This window comes from Phodopus roborovskii, unplaced genomic scaffold, assembly GCF_943737965.1.
Source record: "Phodopus roborovskii unplaced genomic scaffold, PHOROB, whole genome shotgun sequence".
NCBI lineage: Eukaryota > Metazoa > Chordata > Mammalia > Rodentia > Cricetidae > Phodopus > Phodopus roborovskii.
In genome coordinates this window covers 18017636-18034713 of record NW_026126424.1, presented here as the reverse complement: position 1 = coordinate 18034713, position 17078 = coordinate 18017636, and the positions used below count along the sequence as shown (strand labels likewise).

General features: G+C 33.4%; 1 protein-coding gene across 6 annotated transcripts in view; it reads right to left on the bottom strand.

The window, feature by feature from the left end:
• Positions 1-1290: 1290 nt before the first annotated feature.
• Positions 1291-17078, bottom strand: part of Rnpc3 (RNA binding region (RNP1, RRM) containing 3) — a 31019-nt gene continuing 15231 nt past the window's right edge. Inside the window, exons 8-16 of one of the 6 annotated variants that reach the window (XM_051185636.1) lie at positions 13003-13131; positions 11387-11535; positions 8181-8342; positions 6882-6976; positions 6729-6787; positions 4998-5130; positions 4294-4365; positions 2875-3275; positions 1291-1473 (exon numbers count right to left, since the gene is read on the bottom strand). In XM_051185636.1, coding sequence (XP_051041593.1) covers positions 4309-4365; positions 4998-5130; positions 6729-6787; positions 6882-6976; positions 8181-8342; positions 11387-11535; positions 13003-13131 — 784 coding nt within the window. In that variant the 3' untranslated portion in view covers positions 1291-1473; positions 2875-3275; positions 4294-4308. The remainder of the gene's footprint in view (positions 1474-2874; positions 3276-4293; positions 4366-4997; positions 5131-6728; positions 6788-6881; positions 6977-8180; positions 8343-11386; positions 11536-13002; positions 13132-17078) is intronic. The other 5 variants (XM_051185639.1, XM_051185638.1, XM_051185641.1 and 2 more) reach the window with 5 other exon arrangements.

The window sequence follows — 17078 nt, the reverse complement described above, 5'->3', positions numbered from 1 at the left end:
GTAGTAACATATTTTATAAATTTATGTGGACAGTTCTGCTAGTACTTCTGGGTTCGGAGGTATGAAAGGCAAGAATTAAGACCAAAAAAAAACTGTATTAATATCTACAGTTACAAGTAAAAAGAAATAAAAATAAGTGATGGGCCTACTCTTCACCAAAACTGAAGACAAGTCACACATAAAATAGATTACAAATTTAGAAAAACAATTGAAAGACATTCTTTAAAGGGAATTACTTTAAATAAAGGATAAAATTATATGGTTAATATCTGGTAATAGCTTGGTATCTCATGATAATCAAAGCTTACCATGAGAAATTTTATACTACTTATCACAAGCATATACACAAATGACAAATGACATAGAACAAGACAAATGAAGTTTATTATGTAAATTTCATACAATAAAATCTGTCATCTGGTATGAAGATCTATACCTTTGATAAAGTACCTTTAGAAAGAGAACCACAATATAGCATAAAGTTATGTCCTCAACTCTCACATCACCTTGAACTGAACTTGTTCATCTACATTTGAACTGACTAGTTCTGCCTTGTGCATTCAAGAGTCTGCCTTCATGTCTTTTGAAAATGCTGTCATAATAAGTTTTAAGCTCTTTACATTTTCCAGTTGCATGTGACATTAAAAAACATTTGGGTGCTAACTTGCACCCATTAGCCCTTGGATTAAATGTCTATTTAAATTTGTTCTTGACTTTTGTGTTGACCATTTTCTGTTCTTTCCTACTTTTCTTTTTGACACAACTGCCATCAAATAAATGCTTTATAAAGGTTTTTCTCTTTACCAGTTATCCTAGCTGTAGTCTGTAGGGCTGTTTTGTCCAGCTGGGAAAACTCTTCTTAAAACAACTACCTAAGTAATACTTCTGAAACTATGCGTAAAAGTGCATTGTATATCTGTAAGGCTGCTTTGTCCAGCCAGGATTTCTGAATCTTCTTCGAATCCCCCATGACAGCGCCCCTTACCAGCAGGAAGTAGTTTGGAAAGAACAACGCCCAAATTCCCAAATATTGTCTATAAATGTTTGTTTTCATTTAAATGGACTTTGTTATATAAAATAAATTTTAAAAATATCAAAAAAAAGAAAATAAATGCTTTTATCACCCACATGAAAAAAAAAAGTGCATTGTACATAGGTAAAACTAGAAAATAAAAGTATTAAGAATCATAAAGGAAAATGTATATCTAGTACTAAAACATTTAATAGCTCATATTCATTGTTACATTTACTTAGAAATATAAACCAAGTATAAAAAATTATGGACACTGCTGAGAAGAAAATAATTTATTATATATGCAATAAACTATTATAAAATATCTCCAAGCACTAATGTGAAGATAAAGAGATTTTTGAATGCTTTCAATGTTGTTACGCACAGTTCCATAGTCCTGATGATCAATTTCTTCTGTCATAGTTCCACAGTACTTGAAAGACAGAGAATTCAGTAGGAACCTAAAACACCACAAAAGTTCATTAAAAATATAATTCAATTCATTAACTTTAAGAAGCCCAAATATTTATATGCAGAAAATTAGTGAATCATGTCAGCACAACAAAATATGTTAATAACTTCTACTTATAATACTTAAAACTATTTTAATTGTGTATATTAAGAGGCTATAATCTCAATTTTCATCAGCTTCTACTATTAGAATAACAAAAAGAATTTTAAGTAGTTTTATGTCATTTATACTGGCACCATTTCCCACAAAATGTTGAGTGTTTTTATTTTACTACCAAAAAAAAAATTATGACTGACTACGTTGGTACACAATGGCCAGTCACTTTAACAAAGTAGCATCTAAAAATGTCAGTGGTCCTTTCTATTACTAAGAGATCCTTTTAAGCTGTATTATTGGATTTTATTCCAAGTGATTTGCATTTTTTTTATTACCTCTAATACAAGAGTCTAGAAATATATATAGAAACTCTTCCTTGGTGGTTCTCTCTATATTAATAACACTAGAATCAAACTCTAAGACTGAAAACAGGTAATTCATTATTACATATTTTAGACTTCTCAGGATTTAAATGTGCAGGAAAATTTGAGACTGACTGTTCTGAGAGAGTTCAGTCATCATAAAGCCTGAAATCATTGTGCTTATTCCTAGAAGTTAATTTACTAAGCTATCTGAAGTATAACATGTCTTATCTGTTATTCTTTTCAAATTTATATATATGTATATATGTACATCCATCAAAATTATATATATACATATATATATATATAAATTTAGTTTTTGAGTTTTTCATTTTTGTTTTGAAAAGACCAACAGTAAAGGAAATCAACTTGTCAAAGACATTTCAATTACACTTTCAATGTGCTATCTGTTACTCCATTATGAGATTTTTATAAAAATAGTTATTTTTCAATATATTTATTACTTAAGGAAAAAAGATCTTTTCCCAGTCAAATTTTAGAATATTTTATATACAGAAACTATGCTGGATAGCTTTAACTGTCAACTGAAAACAACACCTAATCACCTGATCATAATTAAGCATTATCTAGACTATGTCGGTCTGAGGGCATAATATGATCTTGATTGTTAACTGATGTATGATCCAGCCAATTTTGGGTAGCACCATCCCATAGGAAATGGGAAACTGAACAGTGTTTGAAAGGAAAAAGCTAGGTCAGACTAAGCAATCAAGATTCTATGGATTTATTCTCTCTCTGCTCAACTATGGATATTATACTTTAAATTCATGCCTTGACTTCCCCACAACAATAAACTATTACTTGGAATTATGAGAGAAATAACCCCCCCTTCTTCTCTGAGTGGCTTTTTGTCAGAGTATTTGTCACAGCAACAAAAATTAAACTAGAACAACACTTAAAAAGGGATATACCATGAAACAGAAAGCGTATTCCTGAATTAGGTTGAGGAAATTCACATGTAGAAGAAATACTACCATACTCTGTAGTAAAGCATATATATATATACAAAGCGACCTGATTCACTAACTTTCCCTGAAAAAAACTCCTTGATTATATGATAACATAAAACATTAAACAGTGAATCTAAAATACATGTAAAATATTTGTTCAGACTACAAAACTAGCTTGAGAAATATTTCACTTGAATATAATATAAAAAAGTATTGCTTAATCTGGATAAATGATAGATGGTAGGTAAAGTATTTCCAGAAAACAAAATGAAACAAAACAAAGCCACTGCCCCAAAAAGGATACAACAAGAAAGGATACACTTGTATGACAGTATTACAGCAGTATTTACGCAGGAATGCTTCTAAGGAAGAACAGCAGAATGTAGTTTATTTTTTTTTTTTTCTAACTGGTAGCAATAAATTTATAAATGATTTACTAAAATACAGACTGAAATTCTTCATTTTTTCTGCACAGTATTTATGACACATTTGTTTTGAAAACAAGCTTAAATACTCCAATAAACTCACAGAGATTAAATAGTAAGCAGATCTTTCTCTTTTGATAGTTTTCCCAACTAAATAGCAATTTTGACAAATTATTTCATGTTCTTCCAGGTTGTAAGAGTAGAATAACTAAACATAAAATATCTCTAATTTACAGCCCAAAAAAATCCACTCATTTCTCAAAGTACCATAACTTAAAGTCTTTAACTCCACCACTTGAAATCATTTATTCACTTAAGTAGGTAGTGAACATTCCAAATAAATTATGCCACAAAACCTTAGGCTAACAAAGAATGCTAATCATTCTAAATATGTAGCACTGTAGAATTTTAGTAAGTATTTTCCTTCAGTTTTCAGTGTGGTCCCTGAACTCAACACCTCACTGTCACCTATGATTGTGCAATTGGTCCAATGCCAGTAAGAATACCCAGCTGTTTGTGGCTTTGCAGATATTGTCCCTTTTACCACTGCAATTATTGTATGCAGAGAAATTCCTTAATCACAGGAAAAATGGGACTATCTGTCACCCACCTCAGACCTACTGACATAGAAACTCTTAGAGGGAAGGACCAGCAATCAGTTTTTAGCAAGCCCTCTTAAGTGATTACAACAGAGGTTAGGAATTAAAGACATCTCCAAGCAGAAAACATATACAAAATAACAACCAACACATTCCCTCTATAAAATTCTCTAAAATTGTTACAAACTGATTTTATTCTAGTTATAATTTTGAAGTTAATGAAAATGAACTGCATACACAGACATTTTTCTTAAAAATTCATAAAATATATCTGAAATAGTAACCCATACGACTTTTATGTTTCCATACTTTTACTCCAAGAAACTCTCTTATCTTTTACTGTTTTTTTCACTTACCTTTCCCCATTCCTATCACTTCCGTTTTCCTTCTTTAGAGTCTTGTTTTGGTCTAGCAGATCGAGCAAACTGCTAATGCGTTAAAATTAAGGCTCCCATCATAAACACACATGATTTAGTCATCAGGAACTACTATATGAAAATAGATACTATACAGTCCTAATATCTAATACAGAATAGAAAATAGCATTAAAATTACTTTTCCTAACTCTTGCATAATATTCACAATTGATAGGAAATAAAAAAACATCTGGCCTTTTAAAAAACTGTTGCTTTTTCTTATCTGTACTGTCACTAATATCTAATTTAAAAGTTGAATTTACTATAAGACAGTTATGCAATGATTTTGGCCATTGAAATACCAAAGCAGAAATGTGAATTACAATAAAACTACAGTGGAATCCCTTCCAATGACTTCCAAGTACATTTCTAGATATTGTGTCTTGACCTTAACATGAGGAAATAATTTAGAGCTGGATAAATATATAAACTTGGCTGAACTTTCCCTTACATTGCTAAACTTACGTTATCTTCCAATAAATGATTAAGAAAAGTTGTCATCTAACTGAGCTAAGGCATATTTAGCTGCTAAGTAACAACTTTGAATAACAATTATTGATATCATAAATGGCAACTTGAAATTAATTATATATATCCCACTGCTAAAACCCCAGGGTATTAGAATGGCCTGGCTTAAAGGATACAACCACCATGGGTTTTCCAAAAAGAACATAGCCATTAGCTTCTTTTAAGGCTTTAGCTGCTGCTTTTTCATTTGGAAGTCCAACGAAAGCTTGTCCTTTCATGCGGCCTTCTTTCATCAAGCGAATATCAAACCTACAAGTACATATTTTTTTTTTTAAATAAGTAATTATGATTTAAAGAACACTGATCTTAAAAACATAAATAAGTCAAGGGTCTTAATCCAAAAATTTGCCATTTCAAACTAACAACAGTACTATTAGAAAATTTTGAATTAGATATTTTAAAATTGTATTCTGTATTGTTCTTAGCAAGCAACAATTATGCTATCATCACAATTTTAAATTATATAACTAGGAAGTATAAGAGCAAACTCATAAATTGGCTTACACTGTTGAATTTACAATAGTAAGTGTTTACAGACTTTTACGGCAGTTACTCAGAGCTACTGGTACACGGACACAGAATGGTTTTTCCACACAAAGGTAGAAAGTCACACATTATTCCTCGTCTACTTCCTCAATATCTTATTACTCTACATTAAGATCACATATAAACATTTTTTTAGAGAAAACTGGTTTTAAGACCTACTTATAAAAATGAAATTGCAACTAACAATGAAAATATTTAGTATTTTAAAACCCTAAACATAAAGTATCAACTGATAAGGCTAGTAACAGCAAAGCCAGAAAAGTGCCTACTTTGCTTGAACAAGAACCCAAGTTCAATCCCATAAACTCTCATTAACACAAACAAACAAAACTAACTAAGAAAACAAAAAGCTGGGCATAGCAATATATGCTTGTACCGGCAGAAGAAGGGAGGTAGCAACAGATGGCTTCTGATTTCATGAACAGCCAGACTAGCAACCTTCACAACTTGGTGAGTATTAGACCAATAAAAACACTTGTCAGGCAAACAAATATGAAAAAAGGAGAGTGTGTGACGAACAAAGAATTGCAAATACACACAAACAGGTGTACCCACCCACTTATGTATGTTTGTGAACACAAATGTACACGCAAGTGAAAATGCACCACGATTTTTTGCAGTGAAATTTTTTTAATCATCATTACTTGTCTCAGAAGAAACAATATTAATAGTTTCTTTCACATCAAACTGTAATTATATGCAAGATAACATTGAAAATATAACCTTAACAATATATATCTTTTATATATGAACATAAAATATATCCAAAAGACACAGTGGGCAGGTAAGATTTTAAAAGTATTGGTTTCACTTAGAAATAAGATAAAATTAAATAGCTTATGTCATTTTTAGAAATGCATGGGTCAACAAAACTACTGAACCAAGTTTTCTAGGTAATTCTCAGGCAATGCTTAAAAAACAAAAAGTTGAATAACAACACTTTAGTGTCAAAGGATTTCAGACAAAACTTATTAGAAGATGTGCATATATTAATAGACTTAGTAGAATATAACAATAAGCATTCCTTTATATACAGTTTATATCAGCTTATACTAGGAAAAATTGGGAACACCTGTAACAAATATGATCTGATTTAAAATATTAAAAATGCTATTTGCTCATTTACATAGAAATTCATCTATTCCTGTTCTAGACTTCTATAAAGACATTTATGTAAGAAAGCAAATGATTCATCATGTGTGCTTTAGCACTAAAGAAAAAAAAAATCAAGCATAGCAAAACATGGTGAATTAGTAACAAATAAAACACAAAATTTGAGACTGATTCTGTTTGCCACTTACATTATCCGCTGTGTTTCTGAAGAAAAGTCAACATATCTTCCAAATATAAATTTAAGGTCCTAGAAGATAAAAAAGGATAAAAAAAATTAGACAAATAAGAAACCCAGGGGTAAAAAGTAAAATAACAAAATCAAATTGCAAATTTTACCTCACCTTTTCTTGAACATGTCTAGCTAAATTCTTTACATAAATTCGGCAGTTTGGTTCACCAGGTTCGTAACTTCTGAAAACTGAAAGGGTTTCCATTTCTTTTTAAGAAAAAAACAAAACAAAGATACAAAATAAAATACCTTCAGGGATTTTTAAAAATTAAACATTCAGTTGCAACTGCTAAAAGGGCAAAAATAAGCTTTATGAAAATGTTAGCAACAGATAGTAGTTAACAATATTACACAAATAGAAATATTCATTAAAATCTAAAGAATTATATAAGAAAACTGAACTTTTGCTTAAAATTTCCCAATTATATAGAATTATATAGAATTAAAGTCTGTACCCCAAACCAGATTAAGGGTGCTTCAAGAGGAACCACTCTATTAAAAATCCTAAATATGTGACGATAACCATGTATATAACTATTCTGCTTTAAATGCATTTTACAAATCATTAGTCACTGTCATATTCCAATGTAGGAATAATGCATTCAAAAATCAATAACCAGAAATTTCAGAGACAAAGGTCTCAAACCCCATTACAGTTCTTCATATTTACTGCCAGTTATCTGTCTTGAGAAACCAGATTTTAAATCAAAAGTATTAACCAGAGGCTGATTCCTCATTATTGCAGAGAAATGTATTTGTAACAATGACAAATCATTAAATTAAAAAAATCAGTACTAAAACATTAAAAAATAATTTTGAATATGAATGAGGTGTATGGGCTCCTACGTTTGAATATTTGATCCCTAGTTAATAGAATTGTTTGGGAAGGATTAGGAGGTATGACCTTGGAGGAGGTGTGCCACTAGGAGCAGGCTCTGAATTTTAAAGACCTGTACCGTTCCTAGTGCGCTCTCTCTTCCTATAGCTTGTGGATCGAGACATGAGCATTCAATTGTTCCCATCATGATGTCTTCTGCCACCATGGACTATAATGCTCTAAAACATGAACCGAATCAAACTACCAAAATTTTAATAATCACCTTATATCTACTTTAGATATTATATGACAATCATTTGTCAAAACTCTTTTATATACAGAATATATGACTTCAGGCTTTTTGGACTCACTGATTACACAAATATTTACTGAAAACACTGCATGGTAAGAACTTTCCCGGTACGAGGTGACTTTTTAAAAGAAGTGTCAATAAACTAATCACAGAGAGACACTAAAGTGTCTATCTTAATGTAAATGACCCATAGGGTATTCTAATTCCAATAAGACATGAAAAACAGAAGTAGAACACAAACTATAAGATGGACTATGAGTTGGATTACGTCATTATATTACCTTCTCTAGAAATTCGACCCTTTTCCAACTCCCTTCGAGAAATACATTGTGAAGGCATTTCATCAGAATCATCTTTAATTTCTTCTGTGATGTTCAAATTAGGTTTGGGGAAAATTTTTCCAAATCCTGTATTTGAATCATTAAGTTCAGTATCTGGTGAATCTAAGAGTTCAACATTAACATTAGTCATAAGGAAAAAAAAAAAAACAGAGTACAACAAACAAAGCCAACCCTCCCCCCCCCCAAGTTTCTTTTCCTGTTTTCTATTTACAGTTTTCAAAAGTGTCATTTGGTCATTTTTAATGTTTCTTGGTTCTCAGAACAAAAGCAGGCCAATCTTTCCTATACCTGTCCAAAAAATAGTGTTTTAGGGTTGTATGGGCCAAGGAAAGACTGGTTTTGACTATTAAGTTCTGCTACTGCAGCATGAAGGCAGCTATAGACAACAGTTAAAAGCCAAATGCTTACATTGCAGTGCTACTCAGGTGGCAAACAGGGAGAAAATGATTTAAGCTTTAGCATACTCAGTTTGATGTACCAAATGGGAACCTGATGAAAATATTCAATGTCAGATATGAATGTGTATATTGGTATATAGCAATTGATTGCTTAACCTACCCACTCAGAAACAGTAATAATTATATGTTAAAATAAATGTTCAATTAGTCACGTTGTAAAGTTAATAGTATTCAAACAAAATACAGTGACTCAAGATAATCTACAATGGTCATAAGAACTTCATGATCCAACATCAGAATACTGTTAAACAATGTACTCCTTTCAACATAAATGAAAAGACTTGAGTCAACACATTAGGCTAAAATGAAAAAAACAAAAGAATTCCATTTGGGGATACAAAAACATTCCATTAACCTCCCCACAAAACCAGGAAAAGTAAGTAATAATGTTCATCCTTCATGGACAAGTATTTCATACTTAAGAAATCAGCTAACTATGTTTCAAGTTAACTTTTTACTGTAGATAGCAACATACTAAAATTTAAAAATATGAATTTTAGCATCAGCACTGTCTGACTAGAATTGGCAAAAAATGTTGGATGAAACAAGTTAAGTACTAACAGAAGTCCTCCATAAAGTCTTAATGTAGAAAATCCACTTTACAAATAGAGTATCTACAGCCTAAAACTATGAACTGCAAAAAAGATGCCATATTTCCACTATCCAACAATACAAGCTTAAAACTGACACAGAATGGGATGATGGACTGCCTGACCTTCATAAGCATAAAATGTTTTAGCCAAGCACAAAACTGTATCCCATAAATGTGTTTAGTTTATATTTATCAATTATAGTAAAATATATGAATGAAAGGTAACTAGACATTAAATGAGAAAATAGCTATGTAACTAACTCCAGCAAGAGAAACATATTTTTCCTATGTAACATCTGGCATTTTTCAAATCTGGAATGCCCCCTATAGGCCCTTATATTAAAGGCTTAATCTCTGGCATAGCAATATTGCAAGATGATTTGAAACTTTAAGAGATGTGTCCAGTAGAAAGTCTTCACATATGGCCTTGAAGGATACTTAAGGTCTTGAGTTTTACGATACTAATTTCTCGATACTTCATACTGTTTTTGCTCGATAATTTAAGTAGTTAGCTTTTTCTGTCACATGCTTTTTCATAGGACCCAAAGTAACAGGGCTGACCTTCTAAAACTGTGATCCAAATAAATGTATCACTTTCAAGGTCATATGAAGTATTCTGTTAGTAACACAAAGCTCAGAGCATAAAGTATAGAATAACATACACAATCACAAATCAGTCACCCTTGTGGAATCAAAAGGATAAGTGGATTTAATACATTTAATTTTTTAAAAATTTGTGATTCAATTTCTAATAGCTTGTATTACTTCTGAATCATATATTTAAAGAATGTCACCATGAAGCCTGACAAATGGCTCAGTGGTTAAAAGCATATAATGCTCTTGTAGAGGTTCAGAATTCAGTTCCCAACACACCACACAGATGGTTCACGCCCTGTAACTCCATTCCAGGGATTCTAATGCCCTATGCTGGCCTCAGCAGGCAGCTGCACTCAGCAGGCAGCTTCACTCAAGTGTCCATATGACTTCACAAATACACGTATGTAAATAAAAATTAAAACTATTTTTAAACAAAAAAATTTATTGCTACTAACAAGTTAATAGCTTAAACAAGCCAAGCATTATAATATATTAATCCTCTGTGTGGTATGTGTGTGTGTGTGTGGTGTGTGTATGTATGTACATATGTAAGAAATCTATAACTATCTATGTATGTATGTATGTATGTATGTATGTATGTATGTATGAAATCTACAACTCCAGGATAACATGGCTTGTTTTCTAAAACATGATATATTTCTGTTAATAATCATAGAATACTGATATACCATGCTTTGTTGACTCCCATGGGAGGCCTTGCCCTTCTAAATGGAGAGAGAGGAGTGGATGGGGGTGGAAAGAAGAGGAATAGGAGGGAAAGGAAATTGTGGTTGATAATTAAAATAAAGTACTCAATTAAAAACTATATAAATGGCAAAAAAAGGAAAAAACTTCAAAAACAATCATAGAATAACTTATACACCAGGAAATGAAAGGTTGTTAATATAAGAAATTCTATTATTATCTGCACTAAAATCAGCAAAACCCCAAAATTTCGTGTAGATGTTATCACGAGAAGAAATCAACAAGACCAGCCAGAAATGTTGGTTCCCAACATTGATTTTTAACACTTGAGAAAGTGCATAGGTTTTAGCCTGTTTTGGAATACATTGAGACTCTTACCTCAAAATACCAGAAAATAAAAAGCACAGTTACAATCTTTCCTTTTAGCCTAAATTTTATTTAGATAAGAGTTGAAATGGAGATACTGAGATTCACCTAACCAAATTTCTTTTAATGTTTCAGATAGAGTCTCATTTATTCCAGGCTGTCCTCCAACCATTAGCCAAGGATGTCACTGAACTTCTGAGTCTCCTGCCTCTACTTCCCCAGCACTGGAATTCCAAGGTTGTATTACCAAACTCAGTTTATGAAGTACTAGGGACTAAACCCAGATCTCCATACACTCTTTCTACCACCTGATCTCCAGCCTCAGTCTGTACCTACATACTTCAAGGAGAGTTGACAAACACTACTATAAAATTTGGTTTTAACATAAAAAGGCTGCTAAGTGTATGAAATAACTAAATTTTTCTTACCAGAATTTTTTTCTTCATTATTCTGTTCCTTTTCCAAATCTTTCTGAAATGCTGCTGGCATGTTGGTAGATATATTGAATTCAATTTTCTTATTGCCTACAGGTTGTGGTTGGTCAAATACATCAGATGGTAACAGCACAGGATGCAAACTGGTATTTATAAACAATTACAATATTAGATTATAATTTAAAATAAAATTTTAGGAACATTTCTTCAGATTTTCTTTAAATTTAAAAAACTTGTGATGATAAGACATCCCTCTCCATTTTAGGAACTACACAAACTGTCTAGATTTAGTAGTTCAACAAAGCTCAACAGCTGGTAATGGTACTGTTAACACTTAATTTACAGATAAGGAAACTGAGGTTAAAGGATCTTCTAACTTTAAATAAAGACATTCGGTAAGTGAATAAGTTAGGATTTATGTATTCATTTGAAGCAGTAAATTTACCAGGAGGTGTTCATTTGTTCAGTCAAGTATACAAGAGTATCTTTTATTTATTTGACATTTATTTTGTATGTGTGGTGGAACATTTTTAGTCAGAAGACAAACTGTGGTAGATAACTCTTTCTTCCACCATGTGGATATTGAGCATCAAACTCTAATCATTACCATTGGCCACAGGAACCTTTACCCATGAAACCACCTTGCCAGCCCATTTAACACAGGCTTAAGCTTGGTGTATGTAGCAGAGAATTACTTTGAAATTAAAATCATTCTAGGTCGCTCTCCCAAGTGCTAGGATTACAGGCATAAACCTCATCACCTGGCAGAGTTTTTAAAACAATATATATTGTACACTGTGCAATCAGTGCTCTGGATGCAACTCAGTCACTAGCTACATGTAATTGATGAATTTCGGTAAAGAAAAAATGTCTTAAATGCTCAATAACATTTTTATACAGACTGCATGATGAAATAATATTTTCAATATAACGGATTAAATAATTATTACTATTGGCCTTGATTTGCTCATTTTTATGGTGTAGTACAACTACTAGAAAATGTAGCTTAGGGTGCTCTTGCTATTTAGCGCTGCTATAAGAATTAAAAGCATGGTACTGCCATGTCAAAGAGAGGCTAAGGTGTCATCATTTATACAGAAGATTACATCTATTAAAACATAACTTGCACTCTTTGCTCTCTTTCAGGCTCTTCACTCTCTTCAGTCTCTTCTCCTGCTCTCTTCCTGTTCTCCCTGCTCTCTCCTTCCTGCTGTTCCCCTGGGGCAGTCAGGACTTTTCCTGTCTCCCTCTTCTCTTCTGTCCTCTCTCTATGTCTCTTTATCTCTTTTCTCTTTACTTCTTCTTCCCTCCCCCCTTCTAATAAAACTTCTCACTTAAACTCTGGGGGGAAAAAAAGTAACTTGCAGAAGAGTTAAATGAAGTTGAAATTGCAATCACTAGTAAGAAGCAGAAAATATGCCTACCTAATAAGAGAAAAGATGCTAATGTGAAAAGAACACTGAGTTTTAACAACTACAATTTTGGCAAACAGAAACCCAGTAATCAACCAAATCAAATGACAAGCTACCAGCCTGAAGAATAATCTGAGTTAAGTTAATAAACATAGCACATTACAAAAAACCCCTTCATTTCATAAGTATACACAAAACTACCTATGTGAAGCTGACGAAGGTATATTCAATATATCCTTGATTTTTCGTTTTTTTCTCACTTGGCGTGGCTTTGCGGCTTTAGGTCTTTTGGGCTGAAGATTTGCTAGTTCCATTAATTTGTTCATTCTATTAAGAAAGAAATAGTTGATATTCTATATATCCTTAAAACAAAATATATTTAAAACTAATTAGGATAACTTTTATGCCACCAATACGCATAGACAAAAATTCACATACTAAATTGACCTGTACCATTTAAATCTTATTTGCCTGATTTTATATTATCAATTTAAAACTTTTTATTCTGAGTATCAGATATCCAAATAAAATGAGATTGAAACTGAAAAATAATAAAATAAATATACAAATACATTCTATTATTTTTGGCTTTTAATTACTAAAGAAAGTATTTCTTTTAAAAGTATGGTATACATATTTATTACTAATAAATATTATGTAAACAAAGTGAGTACTTGAGGAAAAAAGTTTCTAAATACTAAATTATAATAAACTGATGGGAGATGCCATTATGTATATATGTTTCTCATACTGGTTAATGAATAAAGCACTGTTGGCCAATAGGAAAGGAAGATAGGAGGGACTAGGAGACAAGGAGGAAATAGGAGTTGTAAGTGAGAAGTCAAGATGGAGAGTCTGGAGAGAGCAGTACGCAACAGCTGGCTCCGGGTAAGAAGACCACGTGGAAATGCATAGATTAACACAAATGGGTTAATACTTAAGACAGAGCTAGACGATAAGAAAGTAGTAACTGGCCAACAGTATAATATCAAATACAGAGTCTCTGTGTGTTATTTGGGGCTGGCGCGGCGGCAGGACAAGGGGCTGAAAAAACCGTACTTCTTACAATAAACCTTTAAGAATGTTTCTTGAGCTGGGCCATGGTGGCAGACACCTTTAAATCCCAGAACTCTGGGAGGCAGGGGCAGGCGGAACTCCGTGAGTTCGAGACCAGCCTAGTCTACATAAGCTAGTTCCAGGACAGCCTCCAAAGCTATACAGAAACCCTGTCTCCAAAAAACCAAAATAAATAAATAAATAAATAAACAAACAAACAAACAAATAAATGTTTCTATATTGATTTATATTTCTAATAATTTTTTTCCTTTCTATAATATTTATATAATGAATAAAAACGTGTTTTTATATATTTACACAAAGTCACTAGAGAGCCTGCCTGAGTTTTATTATTGATTTTTGTATAACAAAAATCCAGGACATTTTTCCTTTCTACTTTTTAGTACTTTGTAGGCATTCTGTCTTATTCACCTATTTTCCTAGGGAATCTGAATGATGTGTCCCATGGTATTCCATAAATTCTTTGTGCATGCCTAGATGCTCAGACAGTTCTTTATTCTGATCACTATTTCTCTCATTACCTCATCAGCATCACCATGTTTATTAATTTCTCTTTCACAATTATCTGAAGAAAAACATTTCCAAATACTAAAGTTGCTTACATGTAACAATTACAAACTGACAACTGGCATCTCATATACAACATTCTTCCATTATGAATCTGGGCTTGTCACAAAGGAGCAATTAACAACAACTAGGTACAAATCTCTCAGGGCTTCATCTGAAACTTGAATGCAAAATAAATATGCACATACATTACATTATATAGAAAGGTGTATGTGGCTAAAAACTTTAGGCTTTGTTTTCCCCAATAAACAGGTGGAAGTATAAGCATATATTACATAATAGGAAACTTTACAACAATCAAGTCTCATAAAAACTTGTATTAAAAAGATGAGCATGATAGCACACACTTGTAATCCAGCACCCAGGGAGCAGAGGAAGCAAGATTTGAGTTGACCTGGTCTATAGTTAATTCCTCTCAGCTGGGATAAAGAGTGGGACTGATACTAGAATTCACCAAGCCACACAATAAAAATGTTATTAAAAATACAAACATTTGAATACTCAAACTACATGCCTGTATTAAAATTATCTACCCAAAATATACCAACCTTCTAAAACAAGACCTACTTCGGAGACTTCTCTGAGCAACTCTGACAAAAGAGACCTGCCTATCCACACGGGACCACCCGTAATTTCCACCTGCTTGGTCTCTGACCCCACCGCCAGACTCTGCTGGAGTCTCGGACCCCGCCCAGAGATCCATCTATATCTGTGGGTCTACTCGGAGTTCCTGCGGGCAAGACCTTGACCCACAAAGCAGGGGCTATGCAAAAGAAAGAGGCCTCAACTAGAGAGTCCCAGTTTCCAGTGAGATCCCACTATCCTGCAAAAACTTCCCAAGTTTCAGCTCAGCCTTTGTCCTCTTCCACCAGCTATTGGCCAGAGGTGAGTCTGGGCCCAATTGGGGCTGCCTGTCCCCTACAAACACCCCCCCCTCCATACTCCCTGGGTTGGCCCCTGATCCTACTGCTCCTGTGTCCTGTCCCCATCCAGAGCACCCTTGGAGCTCTAAGACACCCCCACCCATCCCCATCAAGAACCTGCCCCCCCCCACTCTGTGCCCTACCCTGCCAACTGTCCTGCCGCTCTGGTTGAGCACTGGGACAGAGGGTGGAGCCAACAGTCCACCCTACTTCGGAGACATAACAAACCACAACAGATACAAGAGAATAGGAATAGTCCCTTGTATCTTATCAGACCACCATGCTTTAAAATTGGAATTCAACAACAACACAAATAGCAGAAAACCTGCAAACTAATGGAAACTGAACAATGTGCAATTGTACCACTCCTGGGTCAAAGAAGAAATAAAGAAATTAAGGACTTTCTAATATTCAAGGAGAATGAGGACACAACATACCATAACTTAAGGGACACCTAGAAAGCAGTGCTACGAGGGAAGTTCATTGCACTAAGTGCCCATGTAAAGAAAACAGAGGATAGTCACATAAGAGAATTAACAGCTCAACTGAAAGCCTTAGAACAGAGAGAAGCGAACTAACCCCATAGCAGTAGATGCCAGGAAATAATCAACTTGAGGGCTGAAATCAACAAAATAGAAACCAGGAAAACAATACAAAAAAAAAAAAAAAAAAAAAAAAAAAATCAATGGAAGGAAGAGTTGGTTTTTTGAGAGAAATCAACAAGATAGATAAACCTTTACCCAATTAACGAAAAAGCAGAGACAGAACATGCAAATTAACAAAATCAGAAATGAAAAGGGGAACATAACAAGAGACGCAGAGGAAATCCAAAATATTTTCAAAGGAAATGGACAAATTTCTGGATAACTATCACTTACCAAAATTAAATCAAGAACAGACAAACAATATAAATAGACCTATAACCCGCAATGAAATAGAAGCAGTCATGGAAAGCCTTCCAACGAAAAAAAGTCCAGGGCCAGACGGATTCAGTGCAGAATTCTACCAGACATTCAAGAAAGAACTAACACCACTACTCCACAAACTGTTCCACAAGATAGAAACGGAAGGTTCATTGCCAAACTCTTTTTATGAGGCCACAATAACCTTGGTACCCAAGACTCACAAAGACAAAACAAAGAAAGAAAACTACAGAACAATATTCCTGATGAACATCGATGCAAAAATACTCAATAAAATACTGGCAAACCGAATTCAAGAAAACATCAGAGAAATCATCCACCATGACCAAGTAGGCTTCATCCCTGGAATGCAGGGATGGTTTAACATACGAAAATCTATCAACATGATCCACCATATAAACAAACTGAAAAAGAAAAACCACATGATCATCTCCCTAGATGCGGAAAAAGCCTTCGACAAAATTCAACACCCTTTCATGATAAAGGTCTTGGAGAAGTCAGGGATAACAGGAGCATACCTAAACATAATAACAGCAATATATAGCAAACCAACTGCCTACATCAAACTGGAGAGAAACATAAGCCAATTCCTCTAAAATCAGGAACAAGACAAGGCTGTCCTCTCTCTCCATATCTCTTCAATATCGTACTAGAAGTTCTAACTAATGCTATAAGACAACAAAAGGAGATCAAGGGCATCCAAATTGGAAAGGAAGAAGTCAAACTGTCTCTATTTGCAGATGATATGATAGTTTACATAAGTGACCCAATAAACTCTACCAGT